The sequence below is a fragment of the Rhinopithecus bieti genome, unplaced genomic scaffold, assembly GCF_001698545.2.
Source record: "Rhinopithecus bieti isolate Rb0 unplaced genomic scaffold, ASM169854v2 scaffold_58409, whole genome shotgun sequence".
In the NCBI taxonomy this organism is placed as follows: Eukaryota; Metazoa; Chordata; class Mammalia; order Primates; family Cercopithecidae; genus Rhinopithecus; species Rhinopithecus bieti.
In genome coordinates, this window is record NW_016822711.1 from 367,593 (window position 1) to 390,834 (window position 23,242).

Consider the following 23,242-nt stretch of genomic DNA (forward strand, 5'->3'; position numbering starts at 1 on the left):
GGAGTATATTGAATCTGGACTTGGTTAGATGACTTGCCTTATCTAAAGGGATATTAGCAAATACGACATAACCAAAGGCTTTAAAAGTGTATGTTGGGGGTCTGTACTGTCTTCCGTTACTTTTAGAAGCCAGTCAACATGTGAAAAAGCCCAGGCTAGCCTGCTAGATACTGGAGATGTGTAGCTCAGTCACCCCCATCACCCAGTCAAATGCCAGACATGTGAGTGAGGATATCCAGGACCAATCAGCCTACAGTTTATCTGCCAGCTGAACACAAGGAGACCAGCAGAACCACCATCAAGCTGAGCCTAGCCCACATAGTCAAGCAAAAAATCATCAGTTAGTAAATAATTGTTATTTTATGTCATTAGGTTTGGAATAGTTTTTGTTGTTGTTGTTTGTTTTTTAATGCAGCAAAAGCTACCTGATACAAACCCTTACCCAACTATATGGCTAACATATATGTCAATGTGTATATCCATAGAACTCAATGTGTACCTAATGACAATATACATTATTAATTTACATTGTATTTGTTATCTCATTAATTATAATGGAAGGCTTTAGTACATCATAAATCATGTAACAGCAAAGCTCCACTTGCTTGATAAATGATAATGTGAACAAACTAGACTTTCAATTAATACAAGGATTCTATGCCCTTTGATTTGAAGGGAACTTGGGCTTTCAGGAATTTTACAAATAGAAGTTTAAGATACGAGAACTAGATAGCTGGCTCCAATGATGAATTCAACAAGATAGAGTCATATAATCAATATTAAACTTGTTTTAATAGAAATTTGTAAAAGCTAATCTTTAAAAATACCATTCATGATTTACAAAATCATGAAAAGACTGATTTTCAAAAATATTCGGATTATTCGGTATACATTATTAGACAGATTTTAGTGTTATTGATCTATGTAATTGTCAAAAAATGTCATGTACTTCTTTGTTAACACATACACGCTTAGGTACATATGACCTATGTCAAAATTACCACAGTATTGCCATCAATTAACTAATTCTCCACTCTGCACCTTGCCACTACTAATATGGCATCCAATTCCAACAAAATCAACATGCTCTCTGCTTCTCCAGTTCTTCTCATAGCAGAGCTCTTCCTTTGCATAGATTTATTATTCCATTTGATTTCAGTTGTCTCTACATACAACGAAACAGCACACTGGTGTAATGTTCTTAGTTGTCACTACATGAGGCTTACTTTCTGCTGCAACAAGACTTATACTGTAGGAAAGGCACCCAAATTCATAACTTGCCCCGAATCCTGCCAGCTCCTTAAATATTAGGGAGTTGAAAAACAAAACCCTGTGGAGATTACTCATTTTTATTCCCCCAAATATTTACGTAAATGTGTCATGTAAAGAAAGGCAATATTTTCCAATGAGGAAAACCAAAGTTGACTAATGTGGCTTACAAGTTACTTGAATCATATTTTGCGAATACATTTCTTTCATATGTCCCACTAAAATGTATTCCAGCACACATACACAGGTGCACACGCACACACACAGAGTGCAAACTCTATATTTTTGTTACTAACAATGGTTTACAGAAGAGACCAACCACATGCTTTTGTTTACTTTTAACTTCTGTGCATTTGGGATTTGATGTGGCTACGAATTATCTTTCAGAAGTATAAATGAAGTAACAGCTGTACTGAATGCAAATAAAAATAATTCTAGTAAGATCTGAACTGCTATATAACACACTACATTTTTGTCAAACACAGCTTTTCCAGCAGTCTGCAAAGGAGGCCCAGAATTCTAAGTTATGTGTATCTGGTCCCTGGGGGAGGGAAAGAAGAAACAGGGGTAAGAAGATATTTTCAGGGCAGACAAGGTACAGTAGGGTGGGTGGGATCGGGGTTTCCTGTTCTCAAATTCTTCGAGAGGTTTTTGAGCTAAAAGTCCCTTGTGAGTTTTATGTCAGAGTAATCAGTTCGAAAAAGATATTTCACATGTGACAGCCACATGTGAAGCACTTTCACAAAACTTCCACCAATACACTTCCTCTCTCTAGCCTTTTTTTTTTCTTCCACAGATGTGCTGTCAAATAAAAGATGCTGCAGTAAGAATCATTTTATGATATTTTTGCATACTAAACTTGGCTGAACACCTTGTCTCTCATTGCATCTTTGCTTCTAAGGGAATGTCACAGAATCCCTTGCTTAAGGGAAAGTTCTACTAACCTCAGCAAATTTTGTTTTTATCAGTGGTCATTAATAGAGAATAGAATTTGCTATCCACCAGTAACCATTGAACAATTTTGGCACCTCGGATGTGGACCATCACACATTAAGTTAAAAAGTCTTCCTTTTACTTGGCGATTCCTGCCCAGAGTAGCCTAGAGGCAGGAGGCGGCTTGGGGTAAGAATCACTCTATCAATCCCTCCTTCCAAATCCTGAAAACCGAGGTTACAATTTTCATAGGACACATCCTTCCAGAGGAAGCTGATACTCACCTATGAGTGTTGTCCAAGTGGCAGGGGCACTGTTTGTCACATTTGATGCCGTAGAGCCCCTCAGGACACAGGCGTGCTTCGCAGCGCTCGCCAGCAAAGCCTGCTTCGCAGAGGCACGTGCCGCTCACATGGTAACACTTCCCTCCATTGACACACTGGCAGGTCTCAGCACAGAGAACACCATAGGTCCCAACAGGACACTCATCCTGGCACCTACCAAGCAAGAGGCGGGAGCAAGAAGAAAGATTAGTTAGTGCCATGTGAAAATAAATGGTTGATCCAGAATGGCTTTGTTATGCATGAATTGAAGCTGCTTTTTGCTGTTGCAATTATTTAGTGATTGTCCCATTACAGGGATGAAAAGCATTCAGATACATTACTCTGGCTAAGTATACTCTGGCTACATATTGTAGTAACAGCAGCATGATCTGTAGAAAACAAAACAAAACAAATAACAACAACAAAATGAAACCAAAACAAAAATACAAGCTTAGGACATGAGGCATGTTTACAGTTAGTGCTTGCCAAAGTTACACAGCACTTTAGTAGATACTAAGAAAATGAGAAAAGAAATTTTCAAATGTTAGTCCATAATGATGAAATTTCAAAACATACTTTCCCAATTCCAAAGAGAAAATTTTGTGTCAAATTTGAAACTAAATTTTAATTCTCTTGGCTTTCATGTGGACATTAATTATTAATCTTAGCCATGTTTCTACTTTTATTAAAAGCTGAATGGTAATCATTGCTCCTCAGTTAGAAAGTTATTTAACTAATAAGCCAAGTCCTCTTTAGATCCGGAAAACTCCGAGCTACCAAAATCTGACGTCCTCAATTCCAACATGGGAAGTGCCTGCCAGTAGGAAGGCTTGGAGTTTTCTAACACGAAATGTTTGGCTAGTGGGGTATTGCCCTCTGTTGGGAAGAAGGGCTGCCAAATGGCAAGGAGTAAAGATCAGCCCTCAAACATTCACTTTATTGTCTTTTTAAAAATGGCATTGGAGCTCTATCCAAGAGAAAGGATATGCTCTAGGTAAGGTGAATGAGGTGGGAAGCCGAGTTGCTAGAGGGAATCATGATAGAAAAGAGAAAATGATCTCTCTTGCTCCATGGAAAGCACAAATAGTTCTTAGACTAGCCAAGTTTCTTTTTGACTAGGCCAGGTGACTGGCTCTCTGCAGCAGGAGAGCTTTCTGCCAAGGGAGAGAGACAGGGCTTTGCCCAGCTGAGCATTCGCCACAAGAAGGGTACACTTTGTCTCGGCAGCCACTTCCCATGTGGCTCTCAAGTCAGGCCAGAACCAGAGTCAAAAATGTAGGTCAGCCTTGCATTTTTTAGATCTGTATAATGTGAGCAGCAAGGCATAATAACAAATTCAAGCACACTTAAAAGAAACAGAAAAGAAACATACTTCAAAGAAACAGTGTTTCCACAACTTTGCATATTTTTAATGATAGGGTGCAATAAGTAACAATACCAGGGTGGGAGGAATTCTATTTTAGTGTAGAGGACAAATCTTGATTTTTTTTTTTTTTTTTTTTGAGACAGGGTCTGCCTCTGTCACCCAGACTGGAGTGCAGTGGTGCCATCAGAGCTCACTGTAACCTCAAACTCCTGGGCTCAAGTGACCCTCCCACCTCTGCCTCCTGAGTAGCTAGGACCACAGGCACTCACCACCATGTCAGGCTAATTTTTAAATTTTTTGTAAAGATGAGGTCTTGCTATGTTAACCAGGCTGGTTTCAAACTCCTGGACTCAAGTGGTCCTCTCGCCTCAGCCTCCCAAGGTGTTGGGATTATAGGAATGAGCCACTTGGACCAGCCCCTTTGATGCTTTTCTGGTTACCTCTGGTTCTAGCATATATTTAATGTGATGGACATAAGGAAAAGAATCTCATGTAAATTTAGTTTCACAGATTCTAAACGTCTTCAGGTGTATTTGTCAATGGGTAGAACCTTCAATTGCTCAACAAACCATTAGGAAAGTTATGGAGTCATTGAACTAATACACAGCATAAAATAAAATGTGTGCCTAAAAGTTATACATGTGCACACCTATTTTTGGACCGGAGTGTATTTTAAAAGGTGCTCTTTATTTTAACCTGTAAGAAGCTTCAATAAGCCAAGTCATTGAGTTTATTCCTTAAAGATGTAAACTTTAAAGAAAGAAATGCTTAGGCACAATAATTTGGTCTCATCATGGCTCCTACTGAAGGCTGTCAAGACAAGTTTTCAACCTGTCTGTTAGATTTTCTCGCAAGTCAGTACCAAAAGGAAAAAAGGTAAAGATAAATAATATCACTTTCCATCTCCTAAAAGGATTTGAAAACAAACCCAAACGTTAAATTTTAAACTATCTTCACGATTTCAACTTGGTAAAAAGCACCGCTTAAAAGTGGTTGAAAGTGGTATAGATCGGAAGCCTGGGAAAGTATCTGTTACCAAATTACAGGGAACCAGTGTGTTCATTTTATCATATCTTGGCAGAGACTTCCTTTCTCAGGAAAAATAAAATCTATAATAGCTGGCCTTGACCCACATTTACCTTTCTAACCTACAATTAAACACACTACTAGTTTGTATTATAAATATAAAACAAAAAGTCTTATTTGAATGTTACTTACTAAAGCAGCCATTATTTAAGCTGGATTCATATTCCCATTTTATTTTTTGTCAGTGTTGCACTTGTGGGACAATCCTGTTAATAATAGTTACTATTATTAACTATTATTAATAGTTAATATAACTATTAATATTATGGTATTAATATTAGGAATATGGTAGGATATTTTTTAAATTTTAATTTAATTTAATTAACCTAATATGGAATTGGTATGGATATACCAATTCCATAGGTATTGGTAGGATACCTAAGGAATATGGTAGGATATCTTTCTAGAAGTATATATTTTCCATCTTGAAAATAAACATAATCATGAAATAACTGATGCCTTTCTGATTGACTGCATTAAAAGTCTTTACCAAGCAGTCTTATCTCCTTTTTGGTCCCTTTATCTTCAAGAAGCACCATTTCCCAACAAATTTTATGAGCTTAATGCTGTTTCTGTGGTCCCAAATGGAACAGGAAAAGCTCTCAAAAATTGGTAAAAGAGGAAACACGTTTTCTTAGGACAGATAGCAGAAAAGTAATAAAGATATAGTAATAAATATCAGCCACAGTAGAAATATGGAAATTCGGAGTTTCTAATTTTTTTACATTTCAAGTAATGTCCTGGAATTGGTAAGAATGGATAAACATTAAGTATTAACACATCAATTCCCAAAACCAATGAGGGTCATAGACTTGTTTTAATACCATTTCTATTATTATGTTGCATGTCATTGTGACCTTAAGGAAAAAAGGAAGTGAGTTAATATGTAAAGGGTGACAGGTACTGCTTTCACTCCTGTCCTAAGCATGTCCTTCCCTAGAGTGATTGGAATAGTCAGGCCAAACTATGATTTAGTGTGAAAGAATCGCATTCCTCATTAAACCTGGGATCCATGAATCAGGTGCCTACCTTTCTAACATCCGGAACTGCTACTCTGGGGGAAATGTAAAAAGCACTGGGAAAGAGCCAACATTTCCACGCTCCTAGATCCAGGAAGGAGTTCCTCCATTGATGACCAATGCTGCGTTCCCCAATTCCTGTCTATAACTTTTGACTTCACCTCCTTTCATCCACGTTTATCTTCACCTTCAGGGTACTATCGAACACAGGCTTGGCAGAGCTGTTTTGGGCTTCACCTTAACACAGTTCATCACTGAGTCACACATGCTTTCATCCAGCGAACTCACTGGCACCAATCATGTGTGTGGGCCCCTACTAGGCTATTGCAGGACCCAGAGTGATCCTATGGCAGCACCATCAGCATGTGAAACTCTTTTAACTCCTTCAGAAGGAGTTTTTTGAGGATCTGGAAGCCATCATCTCTTCACTCTTACTTGACTGTGTCATGTTACATTTACTCACCACAATATCCTCTCAACCTTTCCACAAACCTCAAAGCCTTTTATTTGGGCATCCCATGCACTACTCTGCCAGCCTACAGGGTGCCTGTTTGGATTTTTCTTATTTCCCTCTGGCCGGGAGGACTGTCCCCACATCCTGGGAATGCTGTGCAGGCTCCTAGGGCCGGCAGCCCTCTGCCCTAACCTCACTGATCAAATTTCGCTGACTTCTCAACACAAGGGAAATGGCAAGTTAAGACCCCAGCCTGTCAAGGCCTTTCTCCCCGTGTCTCCCGTCACGGACTGCCTCATGGACATTCATAGTGACAAATGTGTTTGCTGTCTTTGTGTGTGTGTGTATGTGTGAACTCTAGAGCCCAGACAGGGATGACAGCTGAAAACAGGAATCATTTCACTGGCTCATCAGAAAAACAATAGTTACAACAGCAGTAGGTCGAGAAGCAAGTTCTCTCTTTACTTGCTTTACTTGCTTTCTCTTTCTCTGGCCCCTGGCCTTCCTTGGCTCAAATGTAAAATGTATCTGAAAATTAACTGTTATTCCCTTTCCCTGTATTCCAGATGAAATATGTATAAGCTCATTTGCCTTGTATGTTTATTGTTCTTGTGCTGCCTCTAATTTGAAACTTAAATCCCTAGAGGGCAAGAAAATAATTATATTGCCATTTCAGTGCCCTAAAATATGACAAGAAACTATTATTAAGATTGTGTTTGGTCTTGTGCCTCCCTTATCCCAACTCATTCTTCTATTATAGGATATTAAATGGATCCAGAAATTATCTAACAGCCTTATCTATCCAAAATACAACCTAAAACTAGGATGTCAGTTACAAAATATGAGTAGTCCAATTACATGTTATAAAAACTGTGTACTAAGAATGTCAACAATTCATTGCATGAAAATTAAAGGAAAATATGCAATTATATTAGCAAAAGACAAAAGCCATTTAATGAAATTAAACAGCTACTATTAACAAAAGATTTTAATTAAAAAAAGGAATTTAAAAAACTACTTAAGAATGAAGAAAATAATTTACCAAATACCAATAGCAAACATGAAACCATGCTGAAGCCATTTCCAATAAATTCTGGAATAAGACAGGGATTTTTACTTTTACTGCTATTTGTCAACATTAATTTGGAGGCTCAATTTTATGCAATAATTCAAGGAAATGAAATAATCATTATACATATTGAAAAGAAAAGACTAACTTATGTTTATTTGTAGATGATATGATAGTATAACTAAATAACTCCAGAGTTTGCTAAAAACAACATTAAAATTACCTTAAAAGTTTGGTATTATGAATAAATTAAAAGTAAATAGTCAAAAGCAAGTTTTCTTCAACCTGAAATATCCAATTAGATGCAGAAATGAAATTTTAAAAAATTACAAAATACTCAGAAATAAATTTAATAAGAAAGTACAGGGTCTAAGTTGGAGGGAGGAGGGAACAAACCTGACAGTATCTTATTAAAAGTCATAAAATTATACCAGGATTTTAGAAAGAGAAAAAATAAGGGGAAAATAGTTGAAGGAATTCTTAATTGAAAGACATCATAAAAAATAATGACAGCTAATATTTATACAGCTCATAAACATCACTCAAATTGATAATCACTAGTATTTACACAGTTCATAGAAATCATTCTAGAATAATAATATCTAATATTGATAAGTTCCAGGACTGTTTTAAATGTTTTAACACACTAACTTATTTAATCCTTACAACAACCCTAGAGAAAAGTACAATTATTATTAGGATGTTACAGACAAAGGTGTTTCTAATGCCTATAATCCTAGCACTTAGGGAAGCCGAGGCGGGCAGATTGCCTGAGCTCACGAGTTCGATACCAGCCTGGGCAACACAGTGAAACCCTGTCTCTACTAAAATACAAAAAATTAGCCTGATGTGGCAGCGTGTGCCTGTAATCCCAGCTACTAGGGAGGCTGAGGCAGGAGAATTGCTTGAACCCGGGAGATGGAAGTTGCGGTGAGCTGAGATCGTGCCACAAGACTCCAGCCTGGGGGAAAAACGAGACTCCGTCTCAAAAAAAAAAATAAAAGGTGTTTCCAGGGACACTTTGACCTAAACCTAGATTCCAAATGGTTGTTTTTAATCACTATGCCCTTCTGCCTCTCAAGTCTCTTCTCAAATCCTACACACACATCCAGTGAGCTTGGCTACCTAGTCTTGCAGGACATGACAGATTCACGAGCATTAAAAGAAGGATGCATACATCAAGTTAAAAACCTTCTGCACAGCAAAGAATACAATCAACAAAGTGAAGAGACAACCCACAGAATGGGATAAAGTATTTCCAAACTATCCATCTGACAAGGGGTTATACGTTGGTGAAAAAGTAATTGCGGTCTTCACCTTTACTTTCAATGGCAAAAACCGCAATTACTTTTGCACCAACCTAATAACCAGACTATACAAGGAGCTCAAACAATTCTATAGGAAAAAGTCTAATACTCCAATCAAAAATAGGCAAAAGATTTGAATAGACATTTCTCAAAAGAAGACATACAAATGGCAAACAGGCATATAAAAAGGTGCTCAACACCATTGATCATCAGAGAAATGCAAATCAAAACTACAATGAGATATAATCTCAAACCAGTTAAAAATGGCTTTTATCCAAAAGACAGGCAACAACAAATGCTGGTGAGGATGCAGAAAAAAGGGAACCCTTGTACACTGTTAGTGGGAATGTAACTTAGTAAAACCACTATGGAGAACAGTTTGGAGGTTCCTCAAAAAACTAAAAATTGAGCTACCTTATGATCCAGCAATCCCACTGCTGGGTGTATACCCAAAGAAAGGAAATCAGTATATGGAAGTATATCTGCACTCCTAGGTTTGCTGCAGCACTGTTTACAATAGCTAAGATTTCAAAGCAACCTACATGTCTATCAACAGACGAATGGATAAAGAAAATGTGGTACATATACACAGTGGAGTACTATTCAGCCATAAAAAGAATGAGATCCAGTAATTTGCAACAACATGGATAGAACTGGAGATCATTATGTTAAACGAAATAAACCAGGCACAGAAAGACAAACATCACATGTTCTCACTTATTTGTGGGATCTAAAAATCAAAACAATGGAATTCATGGACACAGAGAGTAGAAGAATGGTTCCCAGAGGTTGGGAAGGATAGTGGGAGGGTGTGGGGGAAATGGGGATGGTTAATGGGTACAAAAAACATTAGAAAGGGCTGGGTGTGGTGGCTCATGCCTGTAATCCCAGTACTTTGGGAGGCTGAGGTGGGTGGATCACGAGGTCAGGAGATCGAGACCATCCTGGCTAACACGGTGAAACCCCGTCTCGACTAAAAATACAAAAAAAAAAATTAGCTGGGCGTGGTGGCGGGCACCTGTAGTCCCAGCAACTCGAGAGGCTGAGGAAGGAGAATGGCATGAACCCGGGAGGTGGAGGTTGCAGTGAGCCGAGATCGCACCACTCCACTCCAGCCTGTGTGAAAGAGGGAGACTCTGTCTCAAAAAAAAAACAAAAAAAAAAAAAAAAAAAAAAAAAAATTAGAAAGAACAATTAAGACCTACTATTTGATAGCATAATAGGGTGACTATGGTCAATAGTAACTTAATTGTACTTTCTGAAATAATTTGAAGAGTGCAATTAAATTGCTTGTAACTCAAAGGATAAATGCTTGAGGAGATGGATACCCCATTCTGCATGATGTGTTTAGTTCACATTGCATGCCTATATCAAAACATCTCATGTACTCCATAAATAGATACATCTACTATGTCCCACAAAAAAAAAAAATTGAAGAAAAAGAAGTAGGGTGTGCAAAGCCCTCTGAGATAACAGTTTACCATTTAACACAGAGGATGATGAACAGGGGCAGGAAGACCCGCACGAGCACAGCCAGTTTTTCCTGTTTCATGTGGGACCAGAGGGCCCTGTAAGTCCCAGCAGATCTGACTCTGTCACCACCACACAATCGAATGATTGACATTCTCAACAGAACACTGAATCATAAGAAAGTCACTTCATACTTTTGAAAGGTACCTAAGTACACATCCCATTTAAAAATAAATCTATCCCCAAGCACTTACAGTGTAAGTGGCAGTCCTAAACACTCAACTCTCTAGAATGACATTTTCATCACGGGTTCTGAATAGCTGATATTTCATGGTCTTTTTTTTTTTTTTTTTTTTTTTTTAGTGCTTTTTCTGTTATTTTCAATTTACCATTGCTATTTATAATTCAGTTTCTATTATGGAAGAGTCATGGACACATGTTATTGAAGATGCTGCCTAGACTCTACAAACTTTCCTTTCACATCATTATGAACAGTCAGAGAAATACAAGGACATCCTTACCGTTCCCCTGTGTATCCTGGACTGCAATGACATTGGCCTGTGGCAGCATCACACGTCCCTCCATTATGGCACTGGCATTCTTGGGAACAGTTCTTTCCAAAGCGACCCTCGGGGCAAGGCTGACCACATACTGTGCCCTGCATTCAAAGAGACTTGGAAAATTAGATGGGCCTCCAGCCAGGGAAAGACGACTGATGGATGAAGAAGAAAAGAGAGGAAATAGAAAGGAGGGATAAGGGAACAGGGCTGCAAGAAAATTAGATTGGGGAATTTTAGAGCACATAAACTGTTCATCATCTTTAAAATGTTAGAAACATTAAATTGACTTAATTACTCAGTAAGCCCAAATCTCAAGATACATTCAAAGATGGCTGAATAGTAATATTAAGCAAAATCCATATTAAAAACTGAAGTTTAAGACAAAGTTACATCAAACTATTATGGCAACCTAAGGAATGTATAAATCCTCCTGATGTTTTTCCTTGTGTCTTACATGCACAATAAGTCAACAATACTTATTGAGCATCCGTTACATAAATGGCAACATCTGCCGCACACGGAATATCCAAATGCTTTACCATATGTTCTAGAGAAAATACACATTTTATCATTGACGTTATTTCTTAAAATGTAGCATAACACAAGATTGAAATGTTATGTACCTGAATTAACAATCACATTGCCAAAGAAAGACTTCTACAGGAATGAACCTAGACATTTATTTCAGAAAAAAAACATTTTATTTTCAGCAGATTCAACAAGCATTGCTGAGCCAAGATCAATAGGAAACTTATTTCCTGGAGAGAAAAACCAAGAGAGTAACTTGGATATTTCTCCTCACCCTAGAGGCTGTCCATCTTGTCAAGCACAGTCATTATATTTACTCCAATCCTGCCTCGATAAGAATAAGATACTGGGGCCAGGCGCGGTGGCTCAAGCCTGTAATCCCAGCACTTTGGGAGGCCGAGACGGGTGGATCACGAGGTCAGGAGATCGAGACCATCCTGGCTAACACGGTGAAACCCCATCTCTACTAAAAAATACAAAAAGCTAGCCGGGCGAGGTGGCGGGCGCCTGTAGTCCCAGCTACTCGGGAGGCTGAGGAAGGAGAATGGCGTAAACCCGGCAGGCGGAGCTTGCAGTGAGCTGAGATCTGGCCACTGCACTCCAGCTTGGGCGACAGAGCGAGACTCCGTCTAAAAAAAAAAAAAAAAAAAAAAAAAAGAATAAGATACTGTACCATTAACTCAATGAAATACTCTGTTTTCTTCTTCACTTGGCTGTAACACTTGGGCTCACAGCTTCTCATCTATTTATTGGACTTATAATTAGACAAACAACATATCCCATATAACAGGGATTTTCTAATGTTTTAACTATTGGAAGCTGTTGCTCTGTCCTCCCTCTCTCTAAAAAAAGGCAGACTGTGGGCACTCTGAAATTGGAAGCAAGTGAACACCAGATGGTTTCCTAAATGTTTATTCTGGACAGCATAAGCAAATACATTTCCTCTAACTCCTGGCTACCCACAAAGGCAGTTGGTGTGCTAATTAAGTCTCCTCTGGTGGTTTCTAGCTATCTACAAACGGGAAATTTCTTCCACAGACTCTTGGAATGGGAAAGGCCTTTGAGAAATGATTCGAATCAGCACTTAACTGAGAATTGTCTACGTGCCAGGCGTTGAGCGCTGGGATGTAGAATCAAAGATTCTCACTGAGAATCAAAGATAAGGTAACAATCCTCAATTAGCTCACAATATGGGGAAGAGGACAGATGTAAAAATCACTCTAGTCCCTCCACTCCAGTCTGACATGGTATACTTAGTGTGAGGTAAAAGCATGACTGCAGGAATAATGTACTGAAGGTCGGTCTGTGGTAAGCAGGGGTGAAAATTCTCACTCTCTCAGAGCCTGACTTAACTACCCATAGTGGTCCCACACAAGCTTCAGAAATGCACTGAAATATTTTCGTGCATAAGGATTAGCATTCACAAGCAGTTTTAAAGAGGACATGATTTCTCTTAGTTGAAATACGAAGGTATGTGTGTGTAATAGGAATATATATTCAACTTTGAAAAGCACATAGGATGACAGCACAAATAACATGTTGTAAAGGAGAAGTATAAGTTGAAAGCTCAGCTACACAGGAGAAAAAAACAAGCTGAAGGATTTTTGAAGCAGAAGTAAGGTAAGAGGCCCAGGACACAGAGAAAGAGGTGAGGGGAGGCTCCGTTGGGCCGCTAGAGAGGGGTCCATCTGTCCACATACTGGGACTCATAACCCAAGCCTGCGGTTACCATTTACCCACATCCTGACCACCCCAACTGAGAAGAGCCTCAGCATCAAGGCAAGGCAACGCCACAGACAATATCTACACAGAAGTCCTAGGAGTAAAAGGCCCACAGCTCCTTATCCAGAGAGCATGGGATTCTCAACACTCTGCTGCTCCAGCAAAATACTTTCATCGCAGAAGACCAACGCTGGCAAAAGGCTGATAGGAAATGAAAGAATAGAAGGAGTCAAAAATAACCCAGCATCTTTACCTCAGACAACTAAGAGAGAAGTGTTAGTTTTAACCAAGACAAAAAAGGTAGAGGAGGAGTAGCCTTACAAAAGGCTTGGGTATACAAGTTTGAATTTATTAAATGTATTAACATCGACTCTGCCAGGCCTACTCAAACCTGCTCAGTACTCCTTAAACAGCTTCTCTTTCACCTCGTCCTCATCCTCAGGCATTCAATTAAAGTTCTCCTCTCTCTCAAACTCCGTTGCCTCATGCTGTTTCTCCACGCTTTGCCTCTAAAATGAACTTTGTCTGGGCTACTCATCATTTCTGACCTCTCAGATCTGATTTTTATTGTATACTTGCCCCAGTGGCCTTGACATCTTAAACTCTCTCTTACTTCCCAAGACCCTCACTGAAAAATGAACTCCAGTTCTTCTTTGTTCCACAGCCACAAGAAAGGGCAATACCAGACCAATTCTCCTCCCAGGTCTGGCTGTGGAGACTCTAGCTTGGACATTGCCCAAACAGATGGTGGCTTTGTGTCTATAGGTTATCAAGGTTGGGGTGACAAATATAAATCTAAGCTCAAGGCAGGTAAGATCAACATCTAGGAAAACCATCAAGTGCTTCTTAAAGCTATGGGTCTGGATGAGATTGCCAGAGTGGATTTATGGTGAGAAAAGAGAAGGACAAAACTTAAACCTACAAAATCCTGTAATGAAGTAGTATGTAGAAGAAGGGGATTAGAAAAGAGATCTTTAGTATGAAAGGTAAGAGAGGGGATGATTAGAAAAATAGAAGGCAAAGGAATTAAGGAAGGGAGGTTGGTGATCAACAGAATGAAAAGCTTTGGAGAAGTGAAGCTGAATGAGAACAGAAGAGTCTTGGCAATTCAGTCCCTTGTAACCTCTGAAAGAACAGCTTCAGCACTGCTCGTGGAAATAGAAGGTGATTAAAAAAAAAGTCAATTGCTCTGTTAAATAGTTTGCTAATGAAGGAAACAGGTATTGGTTGCTCACTCATCTGCCTTCAAGCAGACATAGGCACAAACAAACTCAGAGAGATGACATCAATATTATTCTATTTCCTGATTTCAGATGTCTAATTTGAAGCTAATTGTCACTGTGTATTCTACGTAACTCTAAGCATGTGAAATTGCTACATGAAGAAAGGGTATCCTGGTCAAAGTTTGGAAAATATGTTGAATAGCTTCTTCTTGGATTATCACACTCAAGGCTCTGAGAAGTCCTGCAATACTTGGTAAATGTGGTTTACCTCAATGTATCTCCAGATTTATACGATTTTTTTTTCACGTGACACTTATACTGTTGAGAATAATATTCCCAAAGAACAACAACAACTCCTGGAACAAAATTATGAAAATAATTATTAAATAAATCTAGTGTTTATCAGCACTGACTGTCATGTGAGACTAGATATTTGTCTCTCTTTTTTTTATCCTTAAGGGAAATGCAGGACAGATGGCCACTACCCTTTACATGACAACCTTTGATGCACTTCAAGTCTAGGACTAAATCACCTTCTTCTGTCTCCTCAGAACTGAAGAGCTTCGGCTTTAAAATGGCTTGAGTCTGTCCAGTGTTGAAATCTTCAACCATCATGGTAACTTTCTTTTGTGCTAAAATCTCCTGCATGTGTATTCACTGAGTATCCTGGAATGGGTGACTTTGGGGTGGAGGCAGAGGAGGTGGAAAGGAAGCTTACCATCCAGCCAGAAGGGCAAGAGCATTCTCCAGTGACGTGATGACACACTCCTCCATTTTGACAAGGGCATCTCTGCTCACACTGTGGACCATGTTTACCAGGAGGACAAAGATCCTCACAGCTGAGGGATTAACATGTGACAAAGGACACTGTTATTTCCCAGACACATGATCCTCAGGTTCACAGGCACAATAGCACCCAGGATCCCCAAAATAGACAAGCTTTCTGTGTTCAATAATTGCTTCATTTAATTCATTGACATCAAGAACATTAATCATATTGCCTGGAAGTGTCTTTGAGGAGTCACCCAGTCCTTCCCTTTGTTTTGGGGTACTTTCTAATAAAGCCATTTCGGTTGGAAGAGAAGCTGTCCTGTCTGAGAACACTGAGGAAGAAAACTGGCCAAACACTCATTGGTGACAGGAACTTTTCATGTAACTCTTATAAAGCGCTTGTGCTCCAATTTAAGTCTACCTTTGTTTATGTGTTTGTTCTATTCCCAAAGAAAATTGAGATGTTGCACATCACACCCTTTGTGCACATATTCATCGTTCATTTTTTTCATTTTTAAAATTGTACTTTAAGTTCCGGGATACATGTGCAGAATGTGCAGGTTTGTTATGCAGGTGTACATGTGCCATGGCGGTTTGCTGCATCTATCAACCTATCATTTAGGGTTTAAGCCCCACATGCATTAGGTATTTGTCCTAATGCTCTCCCTCCCCTTTTCCCCCACCCCTAGACAGACTCCGATGTGTGATGTTCCCCTCCCTGTGTCCATGTGTTTTCATTGTTCAACTCCCATTTATGAGTGAGAACACGCAGTGTTTGGTTTTCTGTTCCTGTGTTAAGTTTGCTGAGAATGATGGCTTCCCGTTTCATCCATGTCCCTGCAAAGGACATGAACTCCTTCTCATCATCCATTTTTGGCGTTCTCTCCTCCTGACTGACAAGTTTCCCTTCTCTCACCCACCCACGTGTCGCATGGCCCTTCTTCTCTAAGCCTTTGTCTTTCCTGCTCTCCTGGGAATTCGCTCCAGGTTTCCCAGAGCCCAATTCAATTGTGGCCTTAATGAAAACCCATAAAAGCAATATTAACAATTAAACAGTTTGAGATAATCTTCAATTCTGAAAATCAGGACTTTCTAGGGTAATGCATTTTTTTCTTTAGCTCCACTCTACAGACATTTAACACTGTTGGCAGGAAGTGTTTACCTAATCAGCCATATTTTGTTTTTTCAAGTTTTAGTTCTGTGATTTATAAATGTAATTTTCTCAGTAAGAGAACAGGATTTTTCTATCTCTTACTTTTTTTTTAGCAACTCCTGCCTCTTAATTCTGTTGGTGAATAGAAGTGAACTGAAGCATGCCCTTTCCACAAAATAAACACAGTGGAGGTTAAGTAGTTGCTTGAATGTTCCTCAGAAAGAATTAAACTGTGTGTGCACATAATCTACATAGATGTAATACACATATCTTTACATTCACAAAGCAGTATGTATCCATGGGCATTAAATAACGTATGTATCCCTAAGAGTTAATCTTTTATTATGGACTATTTTTAACACCTTCCTCCTTTTCTCTTCTAATGCACTGAACCCACCCAGCTTTCCCCAGCTATTTAATTGCCACAAAGAGCAAAAAGACACGGACCATTAACACCCAGCAGTATAAATGAACGTAATCTCGGGAGATCCAAACAGAACCCCAAATATGCCCCAACAACCCCCAAATAGTGCCATTCAACACAACATCCTTACTGACCCTCTTTTTCTTTGCCTTGCTAAAAGGAAAGCATGGAAGCTGGCCCTTAGATTCAGGCTGGGCTCTGATGTCCAAGAGCCAGCAGCAGCAGCACCTAGTGGCCATCACAGCTGACCTCTGTATCTGTGCCTGCAGCCTAGACCCATCAGTAACTCTTCAGGCAGCAATGCAAACTGAAGCACAAGAAATATGATGGCAGCAGCAGCACGAATGGAGAGGGTGGGTGGGCTCCGCTCTGCTGCTGGGCAGCATGTGACTTACAAGGCTCCGGTGTATCCTGGTGGGCAGCGGCATTCCCCCGTGACGTGGTCGCAGGTGGCTCCATTCTGGCACTGGCATCTCTGATGACAGTCGTTACCATAGGTGCCCTGCTCACAGCGGTCCTCACAGCGCCAGCCCCGGAAGCCCGCAGCACAGTGGCAAGCCCCAGTGATGGGGTTGCACAGAGCCCCATTTTTGCACTGGCACCGGCTGGTGCAGTGGGGACCCCAGTGATCACCATCACAGGCTGAGGTTGGGGAGAGAAACAATGGATATCAGAGCATGGGTGTGGGTAAGGGAGAACCAGATTTCTTCTCCTCTTGGGGAGAATGGCTTGGTGCCCTCTCATCGCCATTCATTAGCTGGACATCAGGGTCCTGGCTCCAACCCATGGCAATACTTCACAAACTGGTGCTCAGCACCAACTGGGCCACCTCCTATCACTCCATTGTTTAACTATCACTTCATTGACAATCATGTCAATAAAAAATAAAAAGTCCCCACGCGTTTACTCAGACTGTGTTCTGAATCCAGAGTGTGGGGTCTGATGTGGCTGGAGAAATGGGCTAGGGGAAGAGCTCAGGGGGTCTGCAAGGAGAGCAGGCTGGCTAGGCAGATGGGAATGATCAGCTCATGCAGGGACTCTTTTTGCATATGAAGGGGTTTGGATTGCATCTTGTGAACAAGGGATTGGTAGTGAAAGATTTTAAGCAAGAAGGGAGAGCACAGATTTGCCTCCTCCTAGGTGTGTGGAAGGAGTTGACGATGAGAGGCAGAGAGATGGAGCAGGAAAAATGGCAACAGTCCAGATCACCATCACAGGCAGTGACCATGAAAAGGGACAGGGGACCCAGAGGCAGAGGTACTGGGGAGTAGACTGACCCTGCTACAGGTCTGGGCCAGAGTCCCGAGTCCTCTAAGAAGGAAACTACTGATTTGCTTTTAAGATATCAGTCAAAACAAATTGGAAGGTAATCAGAATTACCAACCAAAATAATAATAATAATAATAATAATGGGCAGAAAAAAATGGACAAATATGCTTAAATACATTGACATATTTAAAAAAATAAGACAAGCCTGAAGCTGAAGAATGCACATTAAATAAAAAGATAATAGAGAAACAAAACCGGGTAAAAGACAAAGGAAGAAAATAGCATTTGAGAGATATATTTAAAGTGCAGTTCCAAAGCAAAGAAAGAGAGGCTTCAATACAAAAGTCAGTGAGTAGAAAAGGGGAGCAGGGAAGGAAAAAAACTTCAATTCCAAACATTCTAAAAAATTAGAGACGGTGATGATAAACAAAATGTGTACTCTTAATATGTATTGCCGAGCCAGCAGCATATTTATTTATTAGATGCTATAAAAATCACTTGAAGAAGAAGCACCCTGCCTAGAGCTCTTAGAATAAACTGCTTTTATGATTAAAAAAAAAAAAAAAAAGTTTCATTTCGTAAAAATTTTGTAACTTCAACAGACCTGGAATAAATTGTTCAAAAGAAAAAAACTCTAGGTACACAGCAAACAACTCATCAGAAGTACTGAATCTGTCTTCCAATATTAGAATCTACCTTTGATTTCATAATATCAAAAGGTTTAAATGAATAATTCTGTTTTTAATCAGTATGACTTTGGTCTCATTAGTACTTTAATAAACACACTTTAATACAATTAAAAACAATGAGAGAGAATTATGGAACCTAAAGCAGATCAAGAAAGCAATTACCTAAGAACTCACAATCTTCTTTCACAAAATAAGATTAGGTGGTAGTTCCAAAATGAGACTGAAGCCTAATTGTTATTCATATGAGTTATTTCTTTTATTGCCTATGGATATGGACAATGAGTCTTTTTTCCATTGTAATTCTTTTAATGTAGGATCTTAAAAGAAAAAAAAATCTTTAAGAAAATTGCATGGTACGTTCCTTTTGATCCTCTCAGCTACCCCAGGTAGGGAAGACTCTGTCCTGTTTTGAAGGGCCTCCAAAATAAATTACACATGCCTTTGTAACTTGTTACTTGATTCATCAATCCTCAAGAGTAAGAAAAATCATTCCACATGAGCCAAATCCATTATCTTATCATTGAATCCTTTTCTTCTCCTGACTTTTTCACAGTATAGTAAACCAGTTCACCACTGTCCTCTATATTAAAAATGACCCTATTCACAAACGTGAATGCAGCTTGGCCTGCTCTTCTCTAAATACTACAACTCTAATACTTTTACTTAGTTTCAAAAAGTTTATTTGGTTTCATTTATCCTTTTACTGAACGCTCTCCAAAGTTTCCATGTCCCTCTTAACTTCTAGGAGCCTCAGATATTGAATTAAATATCTGTCAACTCCTTATGTTCAGTGGAGAATTAGTTGACTGACAAAAAAGAAATTTTACCTAATAAAATTACCTTGATACAAACAGCAAGATCATGTCAAAAGCACTTTAAAAAATCATGGTGGGTTATTACAGAGTTTTCCCCCATGTGACACCATGGTCTTGGTGGCCCCAAGCACACATGCTTTACAGAACATGTTTTATAAAACAAGAGAGTGGTAGGGAGAAGTACAGGAACTGAGGGGACAGGACTGATTTCTCCTTTTCTTCACAACCGTGTTCTACACCTCATTCAACAACTTATCTCCCAGTGGAACAGTCAGGCAGACACCAGCTCTGTTTTCTTAGGATTAGAACAGAAAAAGAACAACAACAACAAAAAACTTTGAAGATGTCTTATGATAGAAATGAGTTTATAGCAGAAATTGATAACTATCAGCATAGAAAAATGGGCTTCAGGCTCTTCAAGAAATATTATCATGTTGACATGGTTAATTTCCTGGCTATATCCAAGCACAGTGACATGTATTCAAGTGATAACTTCCCCGCTTTGGGCTGTATTTTCCTAAACTGCCACTAATACATGGACCTTACAATATGAATACTGTTCATTAACATGGTCTATTCAGGAAAAATACTCACATACAGATCTTTACAGACAAATAGGAATTAGAACAAGTAGGACACAGAAACCTGGGTTGAATTCAGACATTACTGTGACTTCCTTTCCTTTCTTCATTTGTCATATTTAACCATTTCAACGTATCCATTTTTAAATGTATCCCAGTGAGTTATACAGGCTACAGCACATAAGCCAGCTTTCATCCCTGATAACTACAAGGGTAAACTGACTTTGTCTAGACTGGAGGCAGAATTCATTCCTTATGTTTAGTGCAGAATTTGACCAGTTATTCTGAATTGAAGTACCATGTTTGGAGAGACAGCTTGGAGAGAGTGTGAACTCAAACCATCTGACATCTTTTCCTCAACACCTCACTCTAATCTCACAGGGCAAGAGTTTCTTTCGCTCCACAAGAGAAAGTGACTGGTTGGCTATTCCCACTAACAACTTATAAAATACATAGTTAACATGAAAATAGCTTGAGTATTCTATTTTTTAAAAAGAGGTAAAGGAACAAAATTTTATTTCAGATTAAATTGAAAGTGACCTAAATGCTATGAGCAAGTGCCGACTCATTTTCAGCCTCTGGTTTCAGTTCTTACTGTACTAACCGCCGGAAACGGGCTCTCAGGTGCAAGATGCCCAGATTCATGCAGATATTTCATGGAATGGCTTAATGAGAGTCTCAGACAGGCACAGACAGCTTGCTCTAATAAGCTCTCATAATAAGTTGGAAGTTTAAACTGCTGGTTTAGTACTACTTGGATTATATATAATTGAAGCTCCAATCCTTAAGTAAAAACTAGTAGAGAACTGGATCTTCTCAAAACAATAGACTCACATTGGAACCCTTATGGCTATAACTTTCAATACCCCAGTAAGCCCAGGTTACATTCATGGGCTGGGTACTGAAGTTCATTTAAATGATATTTTTTAAGTACCTGCCATGCGTCAGACATGGTGCTAGACTGGAATTCAAAGGAAAATAAAGAGCACAGGCTTCTAGCAGCTTACCATTTAATGACAGACATCAAGTCTGAGGCAACACAATACTGAATAATAAGTAATAAGGTCAGGGGATGGATGAGGTACAATGGAAAACATAAAGAGTTGATACTTAACCAACCAGTGTTGGTGTATCAGAAAAGGCTTCCCAGCTAAACTGTTGCCTAAACTGAGACCAAAAGGCAGGGTGTGCCACGTTTAGGTACAGGGTAGAGGACTGTTAAGGAGGAAGTCTGGGTGTGAGGGGTGCAGGGGCTGCAGGGAATGATACATGCAACAGCCAAAAGACTATGGACACTAACTTGATTCTCTCTGCTATCGTACTATGGCCATTAACATTTTCACAGCTCTGTACACAACAAAAAGAAGTAGGAATAACTATGGAGAGATAGTAGACCTGTCCTCTCGCTCCCTCAGTACTCCCCAGCCTTCCAAATGCAGCTCAGGAAACTCTGTCCTTAGGCACCCCTTTGAGAACCGATCCAAGATACTCTCTGAAAATAGTATTATCTACTTTCCATGTCATTCACTTTGCATTCAGATGATAATTTTCTTTATTTCACTTTTGTAGAGATGGGGTCTCACTATGTTTCCCAGGCTGATCTTGAACTCAAGGCCTCAAGAGATCCACCATCCTTGGCCTCCCAAAGTTCTAGGATTACAGGTGTGAGCCACTGTGCCCAGCAACTAGTTCATAATCTTTATATTTGCTGGCCTAGTTCTGTAATTTCCAAATGAAACTGAATTTCATAGACGTTAGGATGCAATGACACCCTTTCTTCATTTCAGCAGAGTCAACAGAAGGTTTTGCACAGCCATGTAGTTATCTGTTTGACAATGATGATTAGATGCATTCTGATTTCAGAGGTGAAAATCTGTGCACCCTGGGTCACAATAATAATGATGTTGAGACTGATACTTACAGTGATAACGGTAACCTCCCCCGTGAGTGCAAATCCACATTTTTTTTTTTAAGACAGGGTCTCACTCTATCACCCAGGCTGGAGTGCAGTGGTGCAATCTTGGCTCACTGCAGCCTTAACCTCCCCTGGGCTCAAATGACCCTCTCACCTGAGTAGCTGGGACTACAGACGCCCACCACCACGATCGGCTACTTCTTTGTATTTTTGGTAGAGATGAGATTTCATCATGTTGCCCAGCCTGGTCTTGAACTCCTGAGCTCAAGCTATCTGGGCACTCTGGCATCCCAAAGTGCTGGGATTACAGGAATAAGCTGCTGCAGCCAGCTGGAAACCACCACTCTTATGTAGTACTACAGGACAGTAAATTACCACATCCTTATTAGAAAGTAGTCTGGCAAAGTCTAATAAAGCCCCTTTACCATAAATTCTTCATTTGGGAGTTTTTCCCAAAGAAATAAGTATGCATATGTGTGTAAGTGTGTGTGTGTGTGTGTGTGTGTGTAGATACACATAAAGACAATAACCATTCCTAAAAGATAAATAACTAACTCATTAATAATAACTTAGCATGCCCACAGACACTGTTCCAAGCACTCATGATAGATTAACTCTCATAGTGACCCTATGAAATAGGTGCTATTGTTGTCCCTATTATGTAGATAAAGAAATTGAGATCCAGGTGACTTGCTCAAAGTTACACAGGTAGCAAGGGGTGAAGCACAGACCTCCTGCCTCCAGAGTCTGTGTTCTAAACCACTATATTTCACTCTCTCCAAAGCTGTAAGGATTATTTATCCTAGCACTGATTATAACAATAAATTGAAAACAACCTAGTTTTCCAGGAATAGGCAACTGGTGAAAAAAATTTGGTACAGTCATACAATGGAATACTATCCATTAATCAAATGATTTTATAGAAGATAATTTTATCAACTGGAACAATACTTATGATATCATAATTATAAAAAGTAGATTTTAAAAAGGCCAGACAGAGTGGCTCATGCCTATGATCCCAGCACTTGTGAAGCTGAGACAGGAAGATCATTTGAGGTCAGGAGTTAGAGACCAGCCTGGGAAACACAGCAAGACCCCACATCTACAAAACATACAAAATTAGCCCAGCGTGGTGGCTTGCACTGGTAGTTTCAGCTACTCAGGAGGCTAAGGTGGCAGGATCACTTGAGCCCAGGAGGTTGAGGCTGCAACGAGTCATGATTGCTCTACTGAACTCCAACCTGGATGACAGAGTAGGACTCTGTCTCAAAAAAAATAAAAAAAAAAAAAAAAAAA

The 23,242-nt window shown here is 39.5% G+C and overlaps 1 protein-coding gene across 1 annotated transcript in view; it reads right to left on the bottom strand.

The window, feature by feature from the left end:
* MEGF10 (multiple EGF like domains 10) overlaps window positions 1-23,242 on the bottom strand; it is a 138,921-nt gene that overhangs the window by 49,126 nt on the left and 66,553 nt on the right. The window contains exons 5-8 of the mRNA XM_017860991.1: window positions 17,073-17,319; window positions 15,048-15,168; window positions 10,818-10,954; window positions 2,487-2,699 (exon numbers count right to left, since the gene is read on the bottom strand). Of these exons, the coding sequence (XP_017716480.1) occupies window positions 2,487-2,699; window positions 10,818-10,954; window positions 15,048-15,168; window positions 17,073-17,319 (718 nt within the window). The remainder of the gene's footprint in view (window positions 1-2,486; window positions 2,700-10,817; window positions 10,955-15,047; window positions 15,169-17,072; window positions 17,320-23,242) is intronic.